This window comes from Nestor notabilis, unplaced genomic scaffold (genome assembly GCF_000696875.1).
Source record: "Nestor notabilis isolate BGI_N333 unplaced genomic scaffold, ASM69687v1 scaffold6827, whole genome shotgun sequence".
In the NCBI taxonomy this organism is placed as follows: Eukaryota; Metazoa; Chordata; class Aves; order Psittaciformes; family Psittacidae; genus Nestor; species Nestor notabilis.
The window spans coordinates 150,699-168,255 of record NW_009936843.1 but is presented as its reverse complement, the minus strand read 5'-3'; the positions used below and the strand labels follow the sequence as shown (position 1 = coordinate 168,255).

The 17,557-nt window shown below is 40.9% G+C and overlaps 1 protein-coding gene across 1 annotated transcript in view; it reads left to right on the top strand.

The window, feature by feature from the left end:
* The first annotated feature begins 66 nt into the window (after window positions 1–66).
* Window positions 67–17,557, top strand: part of PCNXL2 (pecanex-like 2 (Drosophila)) — a 149,302-nt gene continuing 131,811 nt past the window's right edge. Inside the window, exons 1-5 of the mRNA XM_010018549.1 lie at window positions 67–276; window positions 6,047–6,252; window positions 8,328–8,445; window positions 10,720–10,756; window positions 11,639–12,916. Of these exons, the coding sequence (XP_010016851.1) occupies window positions 67–276; window positions 6,047–6,252; window positions 8,328–8,445; window positions 10,720–10,756; window positions 11,639–12,916 (1,849 nt within the window). The remainder of the gene's footprint in view (window positions 277–6,046; window positions 6,253–8,327; window positions 8,446–10,719; window positions 10,757–11,638; window positions 12,917–17,557) is intronic.

Genomic DNA, 17,557 nt, shown 5'->3' with positions numbered 1-17,557 from the left:
CGAGTGCGGGAGCGCGACGGGGTATAAACAGACCCCAGGGGGGAGTTAAAGACCAGGCATGTCGCGATGTACGTGAGGGACTTGTGTCTAAAGGTGGGCGCACAGCTCGGGGCTGGACCTCTTCCTCAGCTGAAGCAGATGCGAAAGGTTACTCGAGAAGGGGTGCAGTGCTGGCCGCTGCCAGTGTTGGATGACCGCGGGGACGTTCGTTCGGAAAAAATCTCTTTTAGAGACGTTTTATTTTTAAGTCTGCTCCAGTCTTACCTCCTGAGAAGGGTAAATAAATGGAAAAATCCAAATACAGTGTAATTAATATGCCTGGCTGAATGTCATTGGTGAGTCACATGGTTTTTCATGACATGCAGCTCCATTTGTGCAGAAATTTAAACATTGCAAATAAGTAACCTCAGTAACTAGAGGTTTGCTAGACTTGAAAATTATTTTCCTCGAAAATTTGAAACTTTTGCTCTGTTTTGTGCTCTCTCCTACTGTATGAGAAAAGCTTGAAAGTATCATTTGCTGGCTCATTGCATCTATTTATTGGTGTGTTCTTCAGTAGCTTCATATTGCTCCTGTTGGAAACAATTTCCATCCCTTTAGTTGTCACAGTGACTCAACTAAATTCTTAACTAAGTTCTGTAGAATTTTTCTTTTTGGATACAGTTTCAAATAGGTCTCTTCACCCTACATGGTCAGATATTGCCTTAATTTTCAAGAGCAAAGAGTGTTCATGTATCCCTATGCAATCCCAGTGAAAAGCAGTCTTGTATGTTTAGTAAATCAGCTGGCATACTGTATTTTGTGGTGTGGATTGCAGTGAATTCCTGTAAGCATGGCTCATGAAGTTAATGAACCCAGGTAACAATATGCTTTCTTCTGGCTGATAGGGTCTATTTCCTACACAAACCAGCAAGAGTCTTGCATTGTAAGTTTTACTGTCACAGTGGTATGTGTGATTAAAATAAAAAAAAAAAAGGTAAAAGTTAACTTCTTCCCCCCCCCCCTTCCCAGTTAATGTAGGTATGTATCTGAAAGAACATATATTTCCTTGTGGGAAACTTCTGAACTAATAGCATGAAAGGAGACATGCAGGGTTCCACAAAGGAACACTGGGTACAAGAGTGTAGGTCAGAGCTAAGGTGAGAAACAAAAATACATTATTTAAAGGGAAGGGGAGGAAACTTAACTTATCTACTGAACTCTCTCAGGCTCCATCTTTGCCTATCTAGATGGACTTGCCTTTTCTGCAGGCTGGCTGGCCGACTTCCCGAGAATCATCTGGTTAAATGCAGGACTTGTGTTCTTGAGCCTAATGTACTGCTCTGGGAATTCTTTATCCTTGATAAAGCATTTATTATGCTGCTGCTTGAGAGGAATGATGTCCTTAAGTATTTGTTTTCTTGCTTCTAAGTAGTTGGGCTTTGTAAACTTTTTGCAAGATGTATGTTCTTGCCACTTAGAAACTTGAACCTGCTTTTTAACTGAAGGTTTTCTTTGGGGAATTTTATTTATAATATTATATTCAGTAATGATAGGGTGATATTTATACTGCACACTTGACACCAGTAGTTTTGGATTCAGTGACTAAAGTGACTGAAGCAGTCACTGACATTTCTTGAAATGGCAAGTCAAAACAAGTCAGAGTTTTTTAAAAAATCTTAAGATTTTCATTTGCTTGGGATAATCTTAATCACACTATTGTCAAAGTAGTTCTCTGAAACAGTTTGATTTTAATGAAATGGCAAAACTGATACAGCTGTTTTTAGATTTTTCACACTGGCTCAGCAGAGATGTGCTGACAGTAGCGTAGGGAAGCTTATAGTATCAACTTGTTTCTGTTGTGTGGACTGAGGATTTCATTCTCTAGCTTTGTCAGCATAGCTTGCTTTGGTACAAATGGTTCCTTTATTAGCTTCCTCACCCCTGAAAATGCATATCTGTTTACATCTCTTCCCTTTCTTCCTCATTTATCCTTTGTAGTACTAAATATATGATTTAAAATGTAAATGGGATATTACTTGGAGCACCTTTGCTGTTAAAATCAACTTTCAAAATTATAGTGAGATCTCCTCTAATTTTGCTGTGTCAATTCTTGTAAGAGATTAAGAATTACAGTTATCTTATTCCACCAAACAGTCCAGGGTTCCCAGGTATTTTGTGCATGAAAAGAGTGGTAATTGTTGTACAAAGCTGCTGGGCTGAATTCAGCCCCGGTGAAACACCAGTGAAGCAGATATGCCACTCTGGGAATGCTTGTACTGTAGCTTATTTTATAAGCCACAAGCGAGTAGGTGTCCACATTTCAGTGAGTCCCCAGAACAGCTTAGTAAGCATTTCTTCTGCTGTTTGTTGAACAGGAAGCCCATGAACTTACAGGGTTGTTAATTCTTATGTGTTAGATCTTCAAATCATGTTGTGATAGGAGAAGTACAACATGGCAGTATAAGGGTCGGGGCACATAAGTTACTCGGAGGTAAACTGCAATAAAACTTGCAGTGTGTCAGCTGCTTCTAGTCCCATTTGGTCATGCTTTACCCCACTTTATCCCTTTGTAAAAGTAGGGATACATATACCTTTACAAGAGAGAGGTAAGCTACACTCTATTTACTGTATTTATTGTGTGGTAGGATGCACACTTACGACTGAGTGGACACCCCTGGAATTTTATTTGCTACCTGTTTTCCCATGGTGTATGATGGACATCTCTTGGTTATTAATTCAGCCAAATGTAAAATAAAAATACTTCTCTTTGGCTTCAATACTGAATCTCCCTGGTACTTCTGCAAGCTTTAAGCTGGTGACTGAGTATTTATCTGGTAGTTCCCTCATCAGTGTTTTGTATCACACCAGGATGGTAGGGCCCAGGTGCAGCACTGTCCTGCTTTAGATGCCTCTGATGCTTAAGCATCAGGTGGGATACACCTGGGTCTAATTGACTTTAATGATTCAGTCCAATTTACGAAGAGTGTGGTATTTTGTTTTAACGGTTACATACCTTTATATTAGCAAGTATATACCTCAGTGTCCTCTGCCTTTGTGATACTCAGATAACGTTAGTAGACATGTGAAGAAGAATTTAGACATTCCTTTGGGAGCAGTCTCTGGGCTGGCAGAAGCCCCAGGCAAAGACCCTTCCTCCATGGGCAGGTCAACTCTCTTGCATTTCCAATAGTAAGGGTGCATTTGGAACACACAGCTTGCATTTTTTCCTGTGACCCCATAGTGTTCTGGTACGTGGTATAACAGAAGCTATTGGGAAACAAAGTACATCGTGGTAGAGTTTTTAATTGGGCAAGAGCAAAGAAAGCTAGATGTACAGCTTCCACAGAAACCTGTGGAATGTCATGAAGCTTACTTTCTAATGAATTAGTATTTGTGAAAGTTTTTTCCTAGCTTCTAATAAGATGTCAGTGAAGTTAAAGATTTTTGTGTCACTGGGGTGGCATTCAAAAGGTCAGAGGGCTGAATGGTTTCCTCTTGTTAACACAAGAGGTGTGCTGCTGTGACCTTGTCCCATTGCAGTATATTCTCTCAAAGTTAGTTGAAAGTAGCTAAACAATTAAAAAGTTATTCTTCAGAGGGGATGGAAAGACATCATGAATACACAGGCACATGGTATTATGTGATTATAAAACCTCATTTCCATAGGAAACCAGGCTAATTATAACTATAGTGCATCAAAAGTGAATTTATCATATAATTCCTTAGTGGTCTATAACTTAATTCCTCCTTAGTTGAAGCAGATTTGATAGCTTTCACCTATACATACCTGGGAACACCAACTGCAGTCATCTGACACTTGCACCCTTATGCAAGAGGCCTGATTTGGAAAATTGAGGGCTTTCCATTCTTGGCTTCATCTTTCTCCTAATTACTCGTGTGGGCAGGGACCAACCTGCTGGCTTGTACTACTTAGCTTGACCCACGATATTAAGGATGCATTGGCCTTATTATGCATAGGCAGGCTTGGGATTGTGAGCATACATGGCACATACATGGGAGGCAGCGCTGTGTACCCTGGGCACATGGGCAGGGAGACCAGGGGAAGGCTGAGGGCACAGCTCTCTGGCAGGTCCAGTCACAAGTCAGGGATGAAGACATGCAGCACTCAGTGGTTGCTAAAACTCATCTTCTTTTCCACTTAGAAATCTAAGAGCTTTCTTTGATTCTCTCTTATAGCGTGCTGTATGCATGCTTAGACTGCAGTACTGGAAGTCTATTTTTGTTGTGTCCTCTTGACATTATTCATGTAATATTTATTAAGTTTTTATGAATGTCACCTATAGAGCACTTATTTCCTGGTGGCTCATTCCCGGTTGTTATTTAATAATGAGTGTTTGGCCTGTGCTTTTTAGGGTGTAGTTGAAGAGATTGGATAGTGAACAAATCTCTAATTTAAACAAATCGTTACAGATAATGGGCTATCATTCTTTGTGAAACCAAGTCATTTTAAACTTGTGTTTTGTAAACACATTAGTCATAAACCACGAATTCCTCACCCTCATCCACCAAACCTTACACCCTGAGAGCATGGTGCTTTTCTGGCCCAGATTCGCTAAATAACTGAAGGGTATGCTTAGTGTTCATATATACATAGTCCTATGAACTACTCTTAAAGGACTGAGCCTCAACTTGTAGAAAGTAATGTCTGTCTTCTTAAGGTTTGTTAGTAGTACCTACGTGCTATAGAGCTTCTCCACTTGCGTGCAATAGATTCTTTGCATATGAATCAGAATAGTCGTAAAAAAGGATTTGCTTGAAAACTTTCACATGTACATCGTGAAGGTATGAAGTGTCCCTAAGCCAAAAGCAACAGCAGAATAGCAACCCACTTGCTTGTAATAACACAGAAATGATTCAACATACTCATTTCAACATCAAGATAAATGTGGTGACTTGTTTCAGAGATGAAGTAAGCGTGCCTTCTTCCCTTCTCTTCACCTGTGTGGTCAGTGTGGTTTATTTATGAACCTGAAAAGAAATCTAATCTTTTACATCTAAATGCTCCTTTACCTGAAGTGCCGATACTTAAAATGATACATTTAGACCCAAAGTAAAGACCATTCTTACTTCAGTAGGCTTTAGGAAATCTTCAGCATTGAAAATCTTCCTTCTTCTCCCTTTCACTCACACTACAAATTGTGCAGAGATATAGTAATGGTCTGTTTAAAAAACCAAAAATCTGATTAAACTCATTGTGAGACTGCAACTGCATGACCACAATACATAAAGGTGTTCCATATCTATAATGATAAAGGCTTGGGCCCTTCAATTGTAACTGCCATAGGTTTGTTGCTGTGATTTGCCCTGTACCGTAAGGAAGTATTTACAGACAAAAATGTTGTTAGTATGTCATGTCTGTGAAAAAACTTTACAGACTGTAGCTGAACTGTAATTAATAGCTAAGAAATATAGTGCTTATCACAGATCAACAAATAGATCAAAGACAGCTGCAAATTAACAATAATGAACTTAACAAAAAGAATTCAAAGAGGCTGCCTCTCCAAATGCATTTTATTCATTTGTTTTGACTAGTCCTGATTAATTATTTAAAATTCTTCAGTGGTAAAGATACTTGGGAACATGTAGTGAGATGTTAAAAAAGGGAAATCAGATTACAGCCTTTTACTGTTAAATCATAACTGAGAGGCAGGGTAAGATGGCATAATTTTTCAAAAGTAGTTTCCTGTTCATAATGTTTCATTTTGTGTCTGCATTTTTTTAAGTTACTCATTCAGGAAAGGCTGCTGCTGCATTATCCTGGGAATGCAGTATTTTAAGAGGTTTTATAATGTTTGTCAATTGTGGGATTGTAATGACTTTGTTAGGAAGAAGAAGAAGAAAACTTGTAAAGTGGTTTGAAATTTGAAAAGACCTTTTTTGTGAGCAGAACTCAACTATTTTTTTATGAAGATGCAGTGCTTCTTGTGATTGTAAAACTCAGTAGAAGTACAGATATTAGACAATAAGGAATAATTACTTTAAAAAAATTTAGTAGCATCTTCTCAAAATGTTATGATTGTGTCTTTATTATCTCTTTCTGTAGGCTTTTCCAGCAAATGCAGTTACGGTTTTTGTGTACTGCAGCTTGGTGACGGTGTTCTTCACAGTGATAAAGGTGATCAGTTACCGTCTGCACCTGATGTTTGATAAAGGCGAAGTAATTCAACACAAGCTCTCAAGAAAAAATGGAAGGCAACAGAAAGATACAGAGGTTCCAAACGGGAACACAGCTCAGCCCTCAGACCATAGGTAAGGCTTTCATTGCACATTGCTGGTATATTCTGTAAAACAGATGAGTTTGCTCTGTGGTCCTGCACAGCAGAAATGCCTGTTGGCTGTAGGAAGACTCCTTACCAGTCGTGTGAGGAAAGGCACTTCTAAAAACCTGCTTGGTGCTTTCATTTTTGGTGGCTGCAGCATGCTTGTGGTGAAGCAGGAAGAGCTGCACCTGGTTCAGAGGGTGTGGCAGCAGCTGGGCATGATGAAGGCAGAGACCCGTCTGAGAAGCGCTAAAAGATCCTGGAGAAAACCTGAGAGAAGTTTTCTGGGGAAGCCTTAAATGCTTGCTCTTTCCTCTTCCTGTTGTGCTTACCTGCTTGGAAGAGGGGAGGAGAGGAGGTGGCACAGACCCATTGGCAAAGGAAATGCTTTAATATCATTGCTCTGGAAGCCTGAGCTCACGTTGCTTTTGTGTGCTTATAGTAACTTCCCTCTCAGATCAAACCTGGATGTGTAAGTTGCTTTTACCCCCATTACATTTTATTGTGACTGCCTATGATATTTTTATGGCCCTGTTCTTGAGGAAAGTTGGAACTGCACTTACTTGTTAGGAGCATTTGGTAGTATTTGTAGCCTCTCAGCTGAGGAACCAAGTACTATGTCTTTGCTGCAAATAATCAAAGTTGATAAGGCTGCTTCCAGGTTGAGATGCTATTAAATGTAAAAATAGTATTGGGCTAAGGACTAGTGCTGACACTTTCCAGATTTGTGGATAGGTAGACTATCCAGTACACTTTTTGGAATAAGTGGAGACCTCTTGCTGCTTTTTCAAGCTTGAGTCATGCAAGCAAATGAAGCTGGCAAGTGACTTCAAGTGTTCCCAGGTGTGATGAGAGATGTGAAAAATGCTGAAATAAGGTACATCCAATAGTGATGGCAGCGTAGAAAAGTCCAGACAAAGCTTAAACCAAATTGGTTTGCTTCAACAGAGAGCTCTCTATACAAGAACTTTGGGTATTATTTGGTGCCTTCACAGTTGCTACTGCTAGTTCCGTGCAAGCTAAGTAGTATCAAGGTTGTTTGTATACCTACTGCACTTCTGTGTCTTTACACGTGCACGTCTGTGCTACTCTCCTGGTAGTGACTTTGCTGGGAGTGGCAAGGTCTTCTTGCATTGTGACTCTTTTGAGAAATGCCTCTTATGTGTGTCACTAACCATACAAGGTTTTTATTTTAGATTGGTGATGGCTTTCAGGCTCTTGTCCTCTTGAGCTCTCACCAGCTCACAAAGCTATTTTCTATTTAGAGATGTCTGATACAGCTATTTAAGAGGCTAATCAGTTGTTCTACGCTGGCTCAAATTTAAACGAGAACTTCAGTGTTTCCCTGTTCACTGGCTATAGAAATGAATACAAACTTTCATTGTCCTGACTTTATTTTGGCTAAGAAGTAGAGGTAGAATCACTTAGAACTTGCTTGTTAAACCATGTAACTATTCCTCCTAGGAGGTCCTAGGCATATCAGTCCATTATTTAGTACCTGATCAGAAAATAACAAACTTAGTATGGATGCCTGAAGTTTTTAAACAGGCCCTGGTAGTTGGCAGGTTGAACAAGCTTTTTTGAAGCCATCTAACCATAATGAAATTGTGGAAAGGTTGAGACCTTCAGGTAAATAATTTTATAGCTTATATACAGCTGTAGGGTTTTAAAAATAAGCGTTTGGGGAAAAAAAACCCCAGCCTCGCAAACTAAAAAGCCCAAACTCAAGCAGGCTAAATGACATTAAGTACACATTGGGAGTTTGAAGAGATGTTGTTGTATTTCTTATAGGAATGCTCTACTTCCTAAGACACCAGAACTGTTTTATATTGAGAGATTTTTTTAAATTTAGTTTTATCAGGTTATCTTGGTGAGGAAGGAGGTGTAAAGTGGACTACAGTATTTTTCAGCCCTGTGCTTTTAGCATTGGAGGGGAAAAATGTGCTGTCACTCATTGAGCTGTGCTACTTCTTCCTATTCTGTTACTATTCCTCAGCTTCTTCCCAAACACACTGTGATTGTGGTGAAAAGCATTGCTTTATTTTTCATTTGCTTCCTTTCCAGCAATAACAGCGGGGATAATGGTGTCATCAGTGAGAGCAACCAAGATGACTCTACCCAAACAATTCATGATAGTTCAAGGGTACAGGCTGTGGACTTGCAGAACTCACCTGGCGCAATGGTTAGTGTGCAATTTTCTGTAAGAGTGTCTTCACTTTGTGCAGTCCTGTTTACCTGCTTACTCCAGCTTATCACATGGAGTTCTGTATTGCCAGGTACTGGTCACTTGAAGCAGAGGTCTGCCTTCAGGAGGAAGGGTTGTTCCATGGATCCCACAGGGTATACCACTGCTGTCAGTCAGCCTTGGCCTAAAAGTCTGGGTGTGCAAAACTGAAACTGGTGTATGTAATTCTGCACTTCTTAGGAGGGGTCTGTCTGCTCTGTAGATGCCAAGCGGCCTTAGTAAATCTTGCCAAGAGCAACTAGTTTTCATGGCTGCTTTGAGAGAAAGGAGAGGCTAATAGAATCAGAGCAACCTCTCCTTGCCTCAGAAGGGACCTGCTCCTGGAGCATTAATAGTTTGATTTTGTGTAACTGGACTTATATTTATAAAATTAATGCAACATCTCTTGAGTATTAAAACAAACTATAAACCCCCTTTATTTAAATCTACAAGATGTCTACATGAGGTTAAAAATATATGTATGTGCATTCCATGCTATTGGCCACGTTTCTAAATTAATAGCATACGAGGTGATGAAAGGGGTGTGTGTGGATGTCATTAAAGGAAAAATAAGAAGGAACCATGAGAAGGCTAAAGAGTTAAGTATTCAAAAATTAAGAAACAGGATAACGCTGTCTGTGTAATCTTAAGTTACTCCCCATGTATACTGTGATAAAATCTTTAATTGTGTGATCCCATGCTATTTTTTCTACAGGACTCCTGCTTCAGTCAGTGCAAAGGATGGTTAGTGATCTCTGAATAAGTAGCAACTTGATACTTCATTCTGTCTTCATATCCCTCCACCCCCACCCTGTGTCCCTATTTACTGCAAGCTATTCAACTCCTGTTAAAAACCAGAACTATGTCCTCGTTTCCTGGAGTGTTTTTACCTTTTTGTAGCATCTGTATGATTCACAGACATTGATAGTTTTATTAGTAGTTTTCTTTTATGATCTAAAATATTTTTTACCTTTTTCTGTCCCATTCTGCAATATTCTGGTATTTGTCCATTTTGGAAACTCATTTCTTCTTGGGCTTTTTTCCAAGTCTCCCATTTCCAAACCTGTAGGCTGGGTCTTGTCAAACCTAAGCCTGTTCTTGCTGCCAGAGTATCGCCATGAAATTTTAGGAGGTAATTATTATTTCCTCTTGGTTTTGGTGCCTATCAGCCAGAAGAGAGCCACATTAACTTTTGCCAGTAACTTTTTTCTAGTTGCGCACTTAGGCTGTTGATTTTTAGATTCCCAAAGTATTCCTCTGGAGTATTGTGTTAGTTTTGAGCTCCCCAGTGGGTTCCCACAGGCATTGCCTTGCTAATGAGAATTCAGCAGAGGCCACCAAGGTGATTGAGGAATGAGGTGCATGATGTTTGAGGAGAGGCAGATGGGATGTTTTAGCCTTTGTAAGGCTGAAACCTTTATTAAGACTGGAAGAGCTTCATAATGGTAAGATGCAGAGAAGATTGAGCACTCTCTTCTCTGAGGTGCCCAGTGACAGGATAAAATGCAGTGGCTGCAACTTGCAGCCGTGGAAAGCTCTAGTTAGATCAATTAGATTTAATGGGGTTTTTTTGTGCGTGGTTGGGTTTTGGGTTTTTTTCCCTAACAAAAGGGTGGTCAAATACTGGAAGAGATTGTCTGCAGAGGTTGTGAAATCTCTGTCTTTGGAGATATTCAAAGCTCTGCTGGAGATGGCCCGAGCAACCTGCTCTAACTGTACCTGCTTTGAGTGTGTGTGTATGGCAGAGGGGATTTGTTCTAAATGACCTCAAAAGCTTCCTTGCAATCTAAATGATTCTAAGTTAATTTACTGGCTCTGTCCTCTAGTTTTCCACTGAGAAATTGTTACCAATTACAGGAGACCAAACTTCATTTTAGTCTTTTGGAAACACATAGCTGGAAATGTGGAACAGAACATTGCATTCCTTAATGATTAAAAAAAGAAAAAAAATCTGGATTAGGCAGTGCAAAGTGTTTTTTAAAAAAAAATCTTATTCCTCCCCTCCCCAAACATCACGCACAATTGCAGTGATGCAATTTGGAGTATGACTGTTCTAACAGCCATCTCTCTCACTCACTCCTTGCATTTAATGCAAGGTACATGTCCAGATTTCTGTGATGTTAAGCAACTTACAAATTCTGTAATTAACCTTTGATTGCTTTGATAGATGTGTATTCCAACATAATCTAATAAATGCCTGTGCTAATTTTATGTGTTCCTTTTTAATTTTAGGAGCTGCCAACACGGGAAACTATTGAAGATCTCAGAGGTATCTTAAAGGCTTTATAAATCCCTTTAAACTTTTATTTAATCATTGCTTGCCACAAAAAAACCCAACCAGACTACACGGAGGACCCACAGCAGGTTCTATTGTGCATCGTGTTAGTGGATGAATAGAAAAGCTTGAGAGAACAGAATCTCAAGGGAATTCTAACAGACTAAGCTTTCTTAGCTGCCAGCCAAGCTGTTTGGGATGCAGCCTCTTGGTGAGCATACAAGCAGCTCTCCTCATTTTGGCACAGAGAGATAGATGAAAGAGCCTTCCCCACTCATTCTTGGGAAGCTCTGTGCCTCTGTAAAGCATTAAACCAGGAAGCCAAACTCGGATTGCATCTTAAAGCCCTTAAATATTTTCTGATTGTAGACTCCTGTTGTGATTGTTGACCTTCAGCTCTGTAGTGTATAATCCAGCATACCTTGCTTTGCCTACAGTTCCAGTGCTTGAGATGTCTCAATATATTTCCTTTTTGTTAAGGTTAATCACCGTATCCTATGGGACTGTTCAGGAATTACACAAAATGGTGCAACGAACTTCCGCCACGCTGACTTATTCTTTGTATCATCTCCCCTTAAATGGGGATAATTCTGTAAAACATTTTAGTATTAGCTGTTTCTTGAGATATTTTGATTAAATTAATAGACGTGCTGCTACACCTCTCCTGACCTTGGAGGATTCCAGCTTGCTATTATGTCACATATAGCTAGCAAAAAAGATGCTTACTTAGGAGCTGTTTTAATCAGCTATATCATCTGTGCTTCCTTTGCTCTGCTCTGGATCAGATTTTGCTAGCTAAAGATCATACTTCAGTAATGCACAGTGTTCATGTTTGTAAGACCTAACTCCCATATATATATTTTTTTTTTTTATTAGGTGTTACGGTATTAGAAGATCAGGCTGCACCACCACTTTCATCTACCTCACCCTGTATCAAAGCAGATATGTTATCTGTTTCTGCAGCCTCTGCTTCAGCTGCCACCACATCACCAGTAGCAACAAAACCAGCTGCTATGGAAACACCTTATGGTGATGGAATACATGAAAAAGGAAGGAATGGACAGCCATATGGACAGCATGGATCCCAAGATATTATTGCAGACAGGGATGTAGCTAAAAATTTCTCCAATATTTCTTCATCTCAAGGTGATATTTTAAAGACTGGAGTTTCTTCAGAGCCATGGGACAGTGAAAATTCAGTTATTTCAGACCATTTGAGTAATCCTAAAAGCTACAAAAGAGAGAAACTGCCTGATGGATCACCACAGACAGGCTTTACCAGTAACTGCCCACAGTGCAATGCCATTGCAACCAAAGATCTTGAGCACATGGAAAGTTCTTGGAATGGCAGTAATATCCATGAGGACCTTGATTGCTCAGACAATGAGACTGCTGTTGCAGTTGTGGACAACTCTCTTCCTGGAGACCAGCTATGTGAGCCCATTAAAATTGTCATCACAATGAGTACTACACCAAACACCACCCTCAGAGACCTGGCAGGCTGTGTCCACCTAAAGGCTCTGGGAACTGAGAGAACGAGCTCAGCCCCTGAGTCAGGTTTAGTTACAGCAGGCTGGCCAAGCCAGCAAACTAATGAACAGCTCAGAATCCCTGTTATCACTTTTGACCTGTCTGATGACAGTAAAGGTAAGGCTTTCCCAGAAGTCAGTGAAAGCGAAAGAACTCCACAAGTTTTAAAGGCAGAGCAATGTTCTGGCTATGAATCGGGTGATGCAGTAAAGGAACACAGCAACCCAGCAAATAGTCCTTTAGAAACTAACACTTGTTCAGATCCAAGTCGGAAGAATGCTTCTGAAAATGTCCAGACTGTGGATTTAACTTCTAAGGAAGACCTGCAGAACCTAGACCCGCAGTCCTGTAGAACTGCTCATGAAAAGAGGCACATGCGGGTGCTAAGTGTAGACAGCGGGACAGATGTGCTTTTAAGTAAGAATTTCATGGAGGTATCTGACAAAGAAAAGACCTTACCAACTTCTAAATCTGACCTAGAAGCTAAAGAAGGACAGGTGCCTAATGAGTCTAACTTTCTAGAGTTTGTCTCTCTCCTGGAATCCATTAATACCTCAAAGATGAAACCATCTAATCAATCCACTGTCAAAATGGAGACGACAAAGGAAAATGGGCTTGTTGGAGGTATAATGCCTTTTTTACAACTCTTTTTGGAATTAAAAAGTTGTGACTAGTTACATTATTTATAGCAGCTTAGCCTGAGATCTGTAGATGTTCAGATTCCAGATGGATAACTGCTTTTGCTAATAGGGCCAGGGAAGAGTGCGCTTGTTAGGACAAGGTGATTTAGTGAAAGTGTAATAAGTCAGCAGCAGTTTTTTAAATGTTTTATTAAAGTTTTTCCTTTGGAAAACATCATGCTAACCTCAGTAGGTGTCCAGGGTGTATCTAGTATTCTGTACTAGAACAGCGTGCATGTGTCAGGCCTGGATTGTTGGAATAGCAAAAATATCTTACAAAAATGTGTACACCTATAGCTTCCTGTAGGTTTCATTTACCTTTCACTCTGCCTTTCTTAAGTTTTTCGTTATATCTGTCTAATCCAATGCATTACACCCTTATGTCATTGCATCTTTCACTTGTATCTATTTTTTTCTTCCACTTTCTAGTACTGTGCCTTCCCTTTTGCATTCATCCCTTCTCAGTTTAGCCACTCCCCTCCTGTGCAACTTCTTACATGCTTTACTCTAAATATTGCTTCTCTTTCATCTTTCCCTTTGTTCTTCATAGCAATCCATATTGTTGCTTTTCTAGGCTTTACCACTCTTTTGAGCTTGGCTAAAGCTGTTGTCTCCTCACAGCTTGCATTCACTTTTCCTGTACCTACCCTCCTCTCCATTCCTTAGTCCTGGTGCCTGCCTTCTGGTCTATCTTGCCTATCTTTCCTGCTGCCTTAGTCTGTTTATTCTGCAGAGCAGTTTCTGTCCTGCTCTGTCAGGTTTATCAGCCTGCCTGGCTGGCTTCAGTGCTCTGTAGTTGCCCAAGACATATGCTGAGCAAGCCCTGATTTTCACCAGAGCCTTCCCAGCTGGTCCCCTCCTGAGCCCAGCAAGCCCTGCTGGGTCCCTGGGATGCAAAGGGTTGGGTGCAGGGTCACCTCCCTGTGCAACAGTGTGAGGGTCACAGCAAGCAGGTTGTGATTTTTTTGCTACTCCTCAACAACAAAAAGGAGTAATGATAATTTGACTTACGTGAGGTGACTTAGCTGAAAAAATGGTAAGAATTTCAGAAGTAAGTTTAAATAAAAAGAGTGCAGCTAATCCAGAAAGGGCTTTCAGCCAAGTGCCCTCAGATAATATGAATGGGGAAGATTGCTGCATAAAAGAAAGCAATGGGTGTTCAGAATAAATCAAACTCAGATTCCACAGTGACAAAAAAACCCTGAACACAAGCCCAAAACTTTATTAATGTGTGTGTAGTTATTGTGCTTTAGAGCTGACAAATGAGGTTGTTATTGGAATCCAGGATTCTGAGGAAACAGAGGGAATCTGGTTGTCCCTCAAAGCAAGCTGTTACTTAAACAATCTGAACTGAATTTCCTACTTTCCTGTTTTCTCAAGTCTGTATGTTTGTGAGACGGTGAAGCTGAGCTGCATACATGTATAATTAAGTGGCCCTGCTCATTTCCAGTGTGGGCACAGCAAGTATCATCCTGGGAGAAGAGCAGGGCCAGGAAGAGGGGTGCCCCACAGGAGCAGGGATGGTGACTGTGGCTCCCGTCACTGTGAGGTCTCTCCTGCACCTTGGACCAGTGCTGTGGGAAAAAGGAGGTTCAATCAGAACTCTTTAAGCTGGGGAGAGGTAGTTCAAAGGCAGTTATTTTTAAGAGCGAGTAGGCTTTGTTTTCTAGCCTAGTCAGAACGTGCTGTTTGCTAAAATAAATTGCAGTCATTACTGGCAGCTTCCCCACAGTAAGACTGGATTTTAGGAATGAGAAAGCCTCTAATTTGTTTACAGCCTTGCAATTACAAATATGCTTTAACAAAAAAGCATCTTAGATCTGAATAAACATTATTCCCACATTAAAGTGGTTATTCAAAAAAATCTAAGTGTGTGTGGGGAATACAGAGCAAGTTAAGCTATGCACCAATTGTTTTGAGGGAGGAGGTTGTTTGTGTTTGGTTTTTGTTCTTCTAGCCTTGCAAACCGCCTAATTGGCGAAAGCTAGTAATAGATGCCTGGTCCAAATGAGAATGAGATGCACCCCACAAAGGTGTTTATTAGGCAGTGTGAGAAACTTGGCAAATTCCTGGAAAGTTGGATGTTCAGAGCTGTGTGTAAGAAAGCTGACATTTCACATAATTTGGAGAAGGTGGGGAAATGTGCTCATCAGACCAGTCTTGCAGTGAATGTGAATGACATGGATGGGTTTGTTACGGGTGCTCCCACACAGAATTTGAGTTTTGTGCAAACAGAAGAGAGATCATCCTGACCATGTAAGCCTTTGCTAATAGACAGCTCAGTAAAATGCAGTACAATAAAATTAAAGCCTTGCTTTATGCTACCACGAATGCCAGATTTAATGTATTAAAATATAGGACATAAAAAAAGCAGTTTAAGAGCTGTTCTGTTGCCATCCCACCTCTTCTAGATAATAAGAAAGTACCATTGACACCATAGCTAAAAATGACTTTCAGACCAGTGTCCTTTCAGTTCTGAATGAAGCTTGTACCACCCATGTAATGAAAGCCTGTTGGAGGGTAAGTTTTCTTCAGGCTGTAAGCAGCATAAGGAAAGCTGCGTTTACTGGCTGCTTTAGGTCCCTCTGACATGTCTGGAGCTAAGTAAGAGCAGCTGTGCATCAGATTTATGCATGGCAAAACCTCATGTATGTCCCCTCTGGTATAGCTGGTTTGTAATCAAGGCCAGGCAATGTTACTGCCAGGGAGCAAAGCCCACCATGGGAGTGGTGGAGAACCTAAACCAGGACTGTGTGGCCTGAATTTAGATGTTTTTGCAGGCTCTTTTTAGAAAAGGTACTCATCATTCTGGGCAGTGCACAAACCACAACCTTGACTGAGTTGTGCTGGATCCCAAGCAATTACCCTTCTCCTATGAAAAACTAAAATGTACTCCTGTGGATATTCTTAGACTCAGGTTTTTTTCCCCTGTGTGTGAGAAAGAGACCTATTGCTTGACATGTAATCATGGGGAAGAGGGATCTTGTGCACTGAGACACCAGCCCAAATGAGAGCGGTGTTGGGAGGTGAGAACAGGGGAGTTTGCTGGCAGCAGGTAGCACCTAGGACACAAAGCCCTGCCAGGTGGCAGCTCTTCTCTTGGAGCAGCTGTGTGCCATCCTGACTCTGATCCAGGGATGGCACACAGCTGTCATCCATGGTCCAGGGAGGGACCAAGTGGCATTTGATGCCTCTCTTTGAGTGGGGAGGAAATAGGGCGTGAAACTCAATTCTCTAAGTCTGATACTTGATGTATAAGGCTTGACAGGTTGAAACTTTAAAATTTCAGTCTTTAGATCAAAGAGGTAATAGTGAGTGTGATGATGAGGCTGATGCCTCTGAAGTAACCATGAGGTTACTTCAAGAAGTCTGTATTCTGCCACAATTATTAGGTATATTGATTAGACTACATAACTGAGACCTCAAAAGCCTTCAGTTTATTCCCAGCTCTTCTGCTGGCCTAGGAGATTGTTTTGAGTAAGGCACTTTTGTGCTTAAGTCTCCCTGTCCTGTAACAGGTACAGTGAGTATCTCTAGTTTATCCTATTGCTTCAGGATTAATGTAGTAATCCTCATTATTGTTTAATCCCGTGTAATTCTTTAGTACCGATGTTGAACTTTTATAGCAATTCTTGGACTGTTGTTTGGTTTAATACCAGCTTCTTTTAATGTGGCATAATAGGCAAATTTGGGTTGAGAATTGTCCTGGGTTCGGCTACAGCAGTCATTTTTCTCCTTCTTAGTAGCTGGTGCAGTGCTGTGTTTTTGACTTTCAGCCTGGGAACAACACTGATAACACACCGATGTTTTTAGTTGTTGCTAAGTAATGTTTACTCTGACCAAGGACTTTCTCAGTCTCATGCTCTGCCAGAGAGGAGGGGAAGCCAGGAGGAAGCAGAGACAGGACACCTGACCCGAACTGGCCAAAGGGCTATTCCATACCACAGCACGTCATGCCCAGTATAGAAACTGGGGGGAGTTACCCGGAAGGCCCAGATCGCTGCTCGGGTCGGGCTGGGTGTCGGTCGGCGGGTGGTGAGCGGTTGTGTCCTCTCCCCTTGTTATTTCTCTTATCGTTATTATTGGTAGCAGTAGTGGTTTGTATTATACCTTAGTTACTGGAGTGCTGTTATCTCAACCCGTGGGAGTTACATTCCTCCGATTCTCCTCCCCATCCCTCCGGGAGCAGGGGGAGTGAGTGAGCGGCTGCATGGTTCTGAGTTACCTTCTGGGCTTAAACCACGACAGAATAAAGCACATAAGCTAGATGTTTCTGCTAAATCAGTCACTGAAGAAAGGGTTGGGAATGTCCTTAGGATATATCCTCTAGGGATATGAATGGGACAGTTCACAACTCATAGAGCTTTTTTTTCATGCTGGTACTAGCAAGAGCATAGCACAATTTGAAATCAATTATCTCTGCGGCCAAACAGACAATAAATATGGTTTAGAGTGACACTTCCTATTTTGAAACATAGTGTTGTGGAAGGAAGTAGATTCTGTAGCACAGCAGTTAATGAACAGAAGAGACTCGGCCTTAATTAGCTTAATTCTGCTTGACCAGATTTCAAACCAGATGGCATTT